This window comes from Dendrobium catenatum, unplaced genomic scaffold (genome assembly GCF_001605985.2).
Source record: "Dendrobium catenatum unplaced genomic scaffold, ASM160598v2 original_scaffold_169934, whole genome shotgun sequence".
Lineage (NCBI taxonomy): Eukaryota > Viridiplantae > Streptophyta > Magnoliopsida > Asparagales > Orchidaceae > Dendrobium > Dendrobium catenatum.
The window spans coordinates 404931-415742 of NW_021488357.1; the positions used below are offsets into that span (position 1 = coordinate 404931).

General features: G+C 34.6%; 1 protein-coding gene across 1 annotated transcript; it reads left to right on the plus strand.

Annotated features, from left to right (window-relative positions):
* The first annotated feature begins 5453 nt into the window (after positions 1 to 5453).
* On the plus strand, positions 5454 to 9152 carry LOC110116647 (cinnamyl alcohol dehydrogenase 2). The gene is made up of 5 exons (XM_020850312.2): positions 5454 to 5722; positions 5803 to 5916; positions 6896 to 7123; positions 7200 to 7639; positions 8727 to 9152. Exons 1-5 carry the CDS (start codon positions 5634 to 5636, stop codon positions 8927 to 8929), a joined length of 1074 nt encoding a protein of 357 aa, XP_020705971.1. The 5' UTR covers positions 5454 to 5633; the 3' UTR covers positions 8930 to 9152.
* Positions 9153 to 10812: the final 1660 nt, after the last annotated feature.

Consider the following 10812-nt stretch of genomic DNA (forward strand, 5'->3'; position numbering starts at 1 on the left):
TATATTGAGGTTTAAAAGTGGCATGTTTATCATAAAAATTTAGAAATTCACATAGAACAAATAGATCAGTAAAATTTTGTATTCTTATGATCAAATTATTCATAATAATATGTGTAATAATATACCAAAAGTTATACGGTAAATTTTTTTTTTTAATTAAGAAAAAAACACATATATAAATATGTCCTTTTATAAGTACATTGAAATTGAAATAAAAAATAGAGTATAAGTTTCCTACCTTGAGCTTGACAATTTTTCTAACCAGTTGAACATATAATTTTTTAATTTCAACCTCCAAAATCCCACTTCTCTTTTCTCTCTCCTCTTCTCCTCCCCTTTCCTCTTCTTGTACTCCAACAATGATAACTAGTGTGCAAAAATGATTTGAGATATTTTAATATTTAAAAATCACTAACTTGATATAGCACAAGTGGTGCTGACCTTCTTAGCACCACTAAGCTCCTAGACAATAATTCAAACTCTCTAGAATATACTCACTAGAGACTCGGCCCAACGGTGGTGCTTCCTGGTGTCGAAATGCAAAACCAATTCCTATTTTTTCTCTATATTTCATGATATCTTAATGCTAATGCATGGCACCATAGTGCCCATATAATAAATTTCCCAACTTTCATTTTCACTTCGCTGATCCAATCCTTAATTACTTATAATCCCCATTTTACATTCTAAGACATAATTGCTAGTTAAATTAAAATTAACAATCATTAATTGATATTTACTTGAATTTCTGATGATGGATATTACACTAAGGCTGTAGTTCTGATCTTTTGACTAGTTCAGGTTTTTTTGTATAGTCATGGTTATCCTATGTACTCATTTCTTCTAGTTTGTAATCATACACCATAGTTAAAAGATTTTTTTATATATAAATTTTGAAGATGAATGAAATGAAAAAAAAAAAAAAATTGTTGAGTTTATTTTCAATTCTTTCGAAGTTAATAAGTAGCTATATTGTATGTTAATATTTGAAAGAAATCTATAATGTTCTCCAAAAATCTTCGGCTTAGTCTACCACCATCTAACACCATATGGCCTCTTCTGTTAGTGGGTTATATCAAGTAAAGTTCTAACATCTTTTACCTGAGATCTTGGCATCGTGACGATGCCACCCAGTGCAATAACGTCCACCTTAAAATTCTCTTCCCAAAATGGCAGGACAACATCACAACACGCTATTCCCAGAGCCATGGTGCTCCCAAAAGCATTTTTCCCTTATGGTTTTTCTCTTCATCATTTCAATCCTTAAACTTATTTAAGATGAGTTGGACATTTTAAAACTTAAATAAAAAAAAAATCAAAGTAGGGTAGGTAATAGGGGTGTCAATTCGGGTCAACCCGTCGGGTTCGGGTCGAACCCGACCCGACCCGTATCTAAACGGGTCAACCCGAACCCGACCCGTTTATAAAAAAATCGAGTCCTGGAGCTTCAAATATTACAACCTTCCCATAAGCTGCAATACTAACTTAGCAAACTGTGAAATGTAATCATAACTGAAAACTCCTACTATACTCTATACTAGAAAAGTCTAAAAAGAATGATGCCTATCTTTCATGTCATGTTCCTAGATCTAATTTGGAAGAATTATCTTTTCTATATCTTTTAATCATCTAATTGAGTCATTAATATTAATTTATATAAGTTAATAAATCTAACAAAACAAAATGTTCACTTTCATTTCATCAAAACATGTATTTTATTTCATTTCCAAAAGAATCATTTACATAAGCTATGAATACATCTCTTAAATCATCATATCTTAATATTATTTCATGATTACAATGCAAACATATAATACAAAAGAAATACCTAAATCAAATCTGGATCTGATTAGCCTCACTCCACTAGATCCTTACCCTTCCTTTAAATCATGAAAAAATATAATGAGAAAAGCATAATAGATCACCATAACCTATCACTACATCCAATGCACAAAAAACACAATAATATGCATGAAATTATTCAAGTCATGACAATATAGTGTGTTCTATCTATACATTTAAAATGTATGAATAGTGATAGTCATAGTGAATCACGATTATTAATAATATGAATTATAAGTAATCATAATTTGGTAAAGGATCAGTAATCATTAACTCAATTCTAACTCAATATAGTATAAAGGATATGGAAATACTATCATGTGAATCATTAGAGAAATGTTGTTATACGATGGCTCTATTAGTTATCAATACAGGGTAACATCATGAATGACATTTTTAGGATCTATCATATATGCATGTGCATAATTATTATGCATGCAATATGTAGAAATCTCATATATATATATATATACACACATGTGTATGTGTGTGTGCATTTGTGTCATCATGCATCATGCTCATATATCATATCATATATAATATTACATATGTGTCATATAACTTATGCATGTTCATATTATCTTTAGTTATTATATCATGTATGCATATATATGTGTATATTAATGCAAGTCATGACATCTAACTAATCATATGGTCTTTTCATGAATATTGTCATATCTTATCATATCATATCACATATTTATGTGTCTGTATGTCGGGTGGCTATCTTTTAAGAGTCGTCACTCTTGCTCCTTGGAGTATCTTAACCACTTATAACTCTCTTTCTTGTATCTTATATTAGGATTATACTGCAAATCTTTTATTTAAAAGAAATCCTATCGGCCCAGCTTTCTGTATAGAGTATCTTGCTCTAACTAACCTGAATGAGTCTATATCTAGGTAGCCTTTCTTGTAATCACACAAATTTCAATAATATATTTTACAATAATAGTAATTGGCACATGTCATGTGCAAATTCAGCACAATTTACTTGGCATACGAATTTACTCAATATGTTCATTACTATGCATGTATTATGCTAAGATGCATGTTGTGTGTTCTATATCTAAATTTTGACACATTTAGTGGTACTCATTTTATATCTACTTTATCTTGATTATTTACTATCAAATATTACATATACAAAACCACCTTGTGAACTCTTTATATAATCATACCAAAGTGCTCATAATGATGATATTTATAACATATTAAAAGTTATATGATAAAGGTTGCTAAATCAGAGAAGTATATACCTTGATCTAGATGTCTAACTTGGTGAAGTGACTTGACGAGCTCTTAAGAAGTTTTTGGTTTGGCATACATTAATACTTGAGTAAGCAAGTAGCCTATCAATAGCTTGGTTATCCTTCCTTAAGTAGTCGCTATGACCCGCTTCTTCAATACTTAGCATAAGAACCAACTAATAAGTTGTACTTGCTGACTAGTCTAAATTTTTAGATTATAATTGCCTACTTGAGGCAAGTTCTCTTGTAGATTGGCGAGTCTTTTTTATGTTGAGACTGAGTAGACTAAGTTAACTTGGCTTGAACCAAGTTGGTTTACCTTGAACCTACTATTAAATCGTATGTCTCATATGACCTACTCTGAAAATATCTTATTAGACTTGTATAAACTTCATAATATGCTAAGACAGTAAACTCTCTCTACCGTCATGAATATTCTAGCATAGAATACTTACATATTTAAAATATACTATTTATAATTTCTGATATCTTGTGTCTTATTTTTAAATGATATTTTTAGATGTTTCAAATTATATTTTATTTATTTCATTATTGTTCATGTTAAATGAATTTAATTATAATTATTTAAATTAATAGTTAATGCACTTCAATTACATATTCTTAGTGAGAGCAAGGCTCCTACTTAAGGAGCAATTATTCAGTACGGACACGGGATACCAAATCGTCCAGAGACGAAACAGAATGCGTCATGTCATCCAGTACATAATGGCATACAATCTCAATACATAGAAAAAAATAACATAGCACATTTTGATTCACCTCCAGACATCGCCCGTACAAATTTTACCTAACTAAAGCCACCAAGCCGTCCGTGCACACAAATTATTTTAGAGGTTGCCAATGATTAGAACTAAGCAAATTGTAAGATGATTCATGGTTTAATAAAACCCCGTTTTCCTAATATTTGTTTAGGATTCGACCGACCTCTCACTCAACCTGCAAATACACACAAGGACAAAAGTAAGTGGACGTGTGGGTCCAAAATAGCTTTATATTTTGAAATAAATTTTAAAAAATTTATGTAAAAATTTAGCTAATTAAAAATATAATAACAACAGCGTCAACTTTTTATCTAATTATATGGATTAGCTATGCCAATTCTTTCTCTATTATATCTTATTAAGAGTTAAATTAAAAACAAGATAAATATAATATATAAATAAATTATATTATTCTCGTTTTAAATCGAATTGAAATTTAATCACAACATTGCATTCATATAGATATAAATCTCAAATTTATATAAAAAAACTAAACTTCTAACTAATAAATTAAGATGAACTGCATGCTCAAAATGTTAGTTCCTAAATGAAACAACACCCACATACACCGACAGCACAAGACCCTCACACTTAGGGGTGTCAATTGGGGTAAACGGGTCGGGTTCGAGTCGAATTCGACTTAATTCGGCTGTAAACGAGTTGACATTAACCCAACCCGGTTGTGCAAACAGATCAGGATTGTCAAACGGGACCCGACGCATGCGGATTACCGGGTTGACCCGAGTCGACCCTGGCAGTTAGAAATCAGTGCTCATGTGCGCTACATGAGCGAGCTGCGGCACACAACGGGTTTGTTGACTCCGGCCGACTGGTCATCTGGGACCTCTAGGTCCCTTAACTCACAAGACGTGACGACGCTGGCAGGATGGAAGATTTAGGCAGAGCGGCATCGCGGAAACCAGCAGTGGCGTCGACCCGGCAGGACTGTGGCAGTGGCCAGCAATAGCGACATGAGAAGACATATTTCAGTTTTTAGACTCGACCAAGCAGGCGGGACGGTGGCAAACATCAACACACGACGTGATTTAGGCCTCAACTAACGGAAGCAGCGGCACGCAGTCATTTGACGCGGTTGATGAAACATTAGACATGACGACGTGATTGACGACAGCGATTCGAGTGACGCAACGATGTTGACGAGATAGGTCACGCGTGGGTTGTTATCAGGTCAACCCAAGTTTGTTTCGAGTTTTTGGATCAACCCTAACCCAAAATGATTTACAAAATGGATCGGAATTATAAATCCAAATCCGACCTATACACCAAATGGATTGATCCGAACCCGAAATTTTTCGGATCGAATTCGAGTCAAATTTTGGGTCATGTGAGATTTTGGCACCCCTGACTTTTTTTGCCATCAGCCTTCTACCCGTACGAACGGTGCTACAGCAACGTAGCGGGAGAAATTTCCCTCTGTTGTCCAAATTGACTTTATCGTGCACCAAACCCATCACCAACCGCATTCCTCAGATTTATCATAAATCACTAACCACATAAATAAAAAAAAATAAAAAATAAAAATTTAAATAAATAGTAAAAAAAACTAAAAAAGTCTAATGCCTCGGCTGTCTTCCTCAGTCTCTCCGCTCCACCAACTCCCCTATCTCTCCTTCACAGTTTCCACTATATAAATTCTCTCTTTACAGATCCCCTTCTCGCACCTAACCTTCCTTCTCGCACCTACCCTTCCTTGCTTTGTCATCTTCTTCCCAGCTTACTTTCCTCCCTCTCGTCGGAAGCAATGGGCAGCGTGTCGTCGGAGAAGACCGTCACTGGCTACGCCGCTCATGACGCTTCCGGCATCCTCACCCCTTTTACATATACCCTAAGGTATCAACCAAACTATCAAAGCTCTCAATGACTACTCACTCATCGCCTTACAAAATTTCCTTTTTTTTATGTTTTCGCAGGCAAACTGGGCCGGAGGATGTTCTGATAAAGGTGCTCTATTGCGGCATCTGCCACACAGATATACACCAGACGAAAAACCACCTTGGCATGTCCAAATACCCGATGGTCCCTGGGTAATTAATATCGTATTTACTATCGCCTGTCCAACTCTAGCGCTTCGTCCTCTTTTTTTTGGTACTCCTTTAAGTATCTTAATCATTTAATAAAAATAATCAAGTATTGCAACTATAAATAAAAGACAATCTTTGATAAGATAAACTATCTGAGCTTCGCACAAAAACCAATTTTTTTTTTAGAACAAAAAATTTTATCATTTAGGGGCGGAGGCGGTGGTGTAGCAGGATTTAACCTAAATCCTTCCAAACGACAACAATGGCCGCTGTTGCTGCCGTTGCTTCTGCAGCAAGCTCCCAGCGTGAACTCCTCGCTTCTTTGCCGTCGAGGGTTTGGGGATTTGGGGGACGGGATTTTGGGGGTGAAAACGGAGGATTTCGGATTTTACTTTTTTTTTGTTCATATTAATGGATATGAAAAAAAAAAGATTAGTAATTAAAATTTGAAATTAATCGTAATAATAATATTAATTAATTGAGACAATATTAATTTAAAAATAAAATTATTTGCGATTTATTGTTTAAATAAAATTTATTATATTTAGTTAATTTATAAATTATTAATAGTGATTTATTAGGATATTAATCATAGTTAATATAGTTTAATTAACAATATAATTGATAAAAAAATAAATATTAAAATTTATTCAATTAAAATAAATAAATATATATAAAATAAACAATTAATTTAATATCAATAATTAATATTTAATTGATTAAATTTTATTAGAATTATTAATTGATTAATTGATGATTTATTAGGATATTAATCACAGTTAATATAATTTAATTAAACAATAGAATTGATAAAAATAATAATAAATAAACTAATTAAATTAAATATATATTAAAGAATTAGCTTAATCTCAATAATTAATATTAGAAATTTATGTTTAGATTAATTCATATTATTTTTAATTTTGTTTTATTTGTCTAAATAAAAATTATTATTTAATTTACCTTTTTGCCAATCTATCAGGCATGAGGTGGTCGGAGAGGTGGTGGAGGTAGGCTCTGATGTGACCCGATTCCACACCGGCGACACCGTCGGTGCCGGTGTGATCGTCGGTTGCTGCCGCACCTGCGAGCCTTGCAAGGCCAACATCGAGCAGTATTGCAGCAAGCGCATATGGTCCTACAACGACGTCTACACGGATGGCAAACCCACCCAAGGCGGCTTCGCCTCCGCCATGGTCGTCGATCAAAAGTCAGTCAGGCATACACACAAACACCTTGCGTTCATCAACCCATTGATCTAACATAATCGATTTTTTAATGAATAGGTTTGTGGTGAAGATTCCGGCGGGGCTGGCAGCAGAGCAGGTGGGGCCACTTCTGTGCGCGGGGCTAACGGTGTACAGCCCACTGAAACACTTCGGGCTGATGAGAAGCGGGTTGAAGGGGGGAATACTAGGGTTGGGTGGGGTGGGGCATATGGGAGTGAAGATAGCGAAGGCGATGGGGCATCATGTGACGGTGATAAGCTCGTCGGATAGGAAGAGGACGGAGGCGATGGAGCATTTGGGTGCGGACGCGTACCTTGTGAGCTCCGACGAAGCGGCGATGGGGGCCGCGGCGGAGGGATTGGATTACATTATTGATACGGTGCCTGTGTTCCATCCACTGGAGCCGTACCTGCCGCTGCTTAAGGTGAACGGGCAGATCATCCTGATGGGAGTCATCAATCAGCCGATGCAGTTCATCACGCCCATGATTATGCTCGGTGAGCACGCTGTTCGGACTTTTTTTTTTTTGTCTTTTCTTTTGCTTTTATTGTCGTCCCCTTTATCTTTTGCGTTTTGGGGCTCTTTGATTTATACGTCAGAAATCAAACACATAGGTAATAAAAAGAATTCCATTGTGTTACAAAATGCCAAAATATTTTTTTCTATAGAAATGCTGACTCAATTATTGTTTTACACAGTGGCGGAACAAGCTTAATTTTGAGGGGGTAAATTTATAAATAAAAGTGTAGATATTTTTTTTTGTTCATATAGTTCATGTTGTACTCTCCGCATATATGTCGGGAGTCGAAGGGAGCAGCGCCCCCTGGCAGGATTCAACCTTACTATTTTTGGATTTTCTTTACTATTTCTCTTTGTATTTAGTTCATCGTTCACTAACAATAACACCTCTACATAATGTGTTTAATTATGTCAGGGACAATTGCCTATAAATCATAGTATTTTAAATTTTTTTTTGGGTAGGGGGATAATTGCCTGAAACCCCTTGTAATAAAGACTAAAAAATAGATGGAGGAAGACAAATTACTTAAATAATCATATAATAAAGAATTTTTTTATTATTATGGGTGGCAATTGCTCACTGGTCTGGGTTTAAGGTGTATCCGCCCTTGATTTTACAATTGGACAATAATTTGTAATAAACTAAAACTAACAAGCATTATCATAGAGAGAATTTTTTCCAATACTACCTATGATCATCACTTTATTTGGGGTATTTATTATTTAGTGTCACAACACGAAGAACTTGCAAACCATTTAAGCACAAGCACCATTTATTATTGATGAATCCTGGTGTTTAGTTATTGATTTGTTCAAGCACAGGTACCATACAAACAAAATCTATCATTATTTAGTTGTATTAGCTTACCGGCTCTTTTAGAAGTTCAGCGACCTTTGTTTGAATTGAAGCAAATGAAATTCCCAGTATCCAAACATGTCCAAATCTTAGCGAGTTCTTCAAATCTGTTGGCATAAAAATGCTTTTCAAAATTTTCTTTTTTTCTAAGTATTTGCGGCTAATGATACTGAAGTTTTCTTTTTTGTAAATATGTTTTTAAATTACAGGCAGAAAGTCCATATCTGGAAGCTTTATTGGTAGCATGGCTGAGACTGAAGAGATGTTGGAGTTCTGTGAGAAGAAGGGTTTGAGCTCCATGATTGAGATTGTGAAGTTTGATCAGATCAACGAGGCTATGGAGAGGTTAGAGCGCAATGATGTGAGGTATCGCTTTGTTGTTGATGTTGCAGGAAGCAAACAGATTGCATAATTTCCCACCAAACTTATAGAGATAATCAATCTACGTTGGTTTTATAATTCCAAGGGAGGATTCTTCTTTCTTCGTCATATTTGCTTGTTTTCATTATTTGTATTGTACTGTGTGATGTACGAAGCTTACTTCTGTCATAATGGTTTTATCGATGAGTTTGGCAGCAAAGTTGACCTTTTTTTCTTTTTATTCCTTGGGAAAGTGAAATAATGCTCTTGCTTCTCATCGTTTTGGGAGATCAGTCCAAATTGCTAGCAAGTTCCAGATCTAGATTTTGTTCATCTCATGCTGCATTTATGATGGCTTCATAGTTGACTATGTTCTATTTGATCTGATTACAGAATAGCAATAAGAACTATATGATTCAGATCTTTAACTGATTAGTTTATTTATTTCTTTAACAAATTAGGAATTTATTACATCATTAGATTCTTTTATTTTCTTTATGTTTTGAGTTGCTTGATTTTGTTGTGTGTTAGAAAATTTGTAGCAAAAGAGATTGAGATTTACATCGAAGATTGCAAAAATATCTTGCACGTACACATACATATAAGAAGAGAGAAAATTGTACATTATTTTTATATGAAAAACTCAAAATGATAAAAATCATGAAGCCTTGGCCCCTATTTAGAATAGATCCACTATTTTTATTATGAAGTTAGAAAATTCTACTCTTATTGGTAACTAGGAAGGTGGACATACAATCTAAGAATATATACTATTAGAGATTGTTTATTGAGGAGGTAATATTGATGAGAGGCAACAATCATCAATCAATAAGGTTGGCAAAGGATGAAAGCTCATGTTGAGAGTAGGACGTCAATTGACCATGAAAGGTGACATTGAAGGTGGGGCATCAAATGATAATGGAAGTGTTGAGAAAAAATCGAAGATGGATCTCAAATATGAATCTTGCTCTTCACCAAGCTTCACCACCAGTTTTTCTTGGATGGTTGTACCAAGGGAGAGAAGAGAGGGACAATAGAGGCAGATATCACACTGAATTTGGAAGGAATCAGAACTCGAATTTTATTCCTTCTCAATTAAGTGTTGCAGAGATGAGGATGCTTAGGTGGATGAGTGGCTTTACCCTTAGAGATAGGATACGAAATATGCATGTATGTGAAAATGTTGGAGTAGCTCCAGTGGAAGATAAGATTAGATAGAGTTATCTTAAATGGTTTGGTCACATAAAATGACAGCCCTTCGATGACTTGGTTAGGAAAGTAGAGGTATTAGATTTGACTTATATTAGGAAAGGTAGAGGTATGCCTAAAAAGATTTGGTTAGAAAATATTAGAAATGGTCTTTATTTATTTGATTTAAACGAGAATTTGACTTTTAATAGGATATAATGGAGAAAAAGGATTCATGTAGCCGACCCCATGTAATGGGACAAAGTTTTGATGTTGTTGTTCTTGTTGTCGGTTAGTGAAATAAATACAAAGCACCCCTATTTATATTAAAACAACCTAAAGGAGAAAAGCATCAAAATAAAAAACTAACATGTCAAACTGAAACTAACATACAAATTAGATCAAATACTAATAATCTCCACCTTGGTCAAATTTTATTAAGTATTAATAAAAAGATGATGTTTCTCACAGCAGCTTTGAATATATTTTTCATTCATCTTATGAATCATATCCAATTGCTGTCAGGACTAAGCTTGCGTCTTTTTTGAGCCTAATTTATTGTCATTTCGCTCTATTCCGACAATTCCTCTTAAAATGCCTCCCTTTATGACAATGACAGTTGTGGGTCTCCGAAAGGATTCCGCTCGTGTGGTTCGAATGCAAAGGGTACGATCACACTATCCCGTAGGACAAAATGGTCGTAAGCCTTTACAATCGACACAAGCAGGCCGATGGGAGAGCAGATGG

What these genes read in the sequence shown, in the direction of transcription:
- LOC110116647 (XM_020850312.2), top strand. Translation starts at nt 5,634, where the DNA reads ATGGGCAGCGTGTCGTCGGAGAAGACCGTCACTGGCTACGCCGCTCAT. An exon ending in CCTTTTACATATACCCTAAG is followed by an intron (nt 5,723 to 5,802) that starts GTATCAACCAAA and finishes ATGTTTTCGCAG; the next exon opens with GCAAACTGGGCCGGAGGATG. An exon ending in CACGCCCATGATTATGCTCG is followed by an intron (nt 7,640 to 8,726) that starts GTGAGCACGCTG and finishes TTTAAATTACAG; the next exon opens with GCAGAAAGTCCATATCTGGA.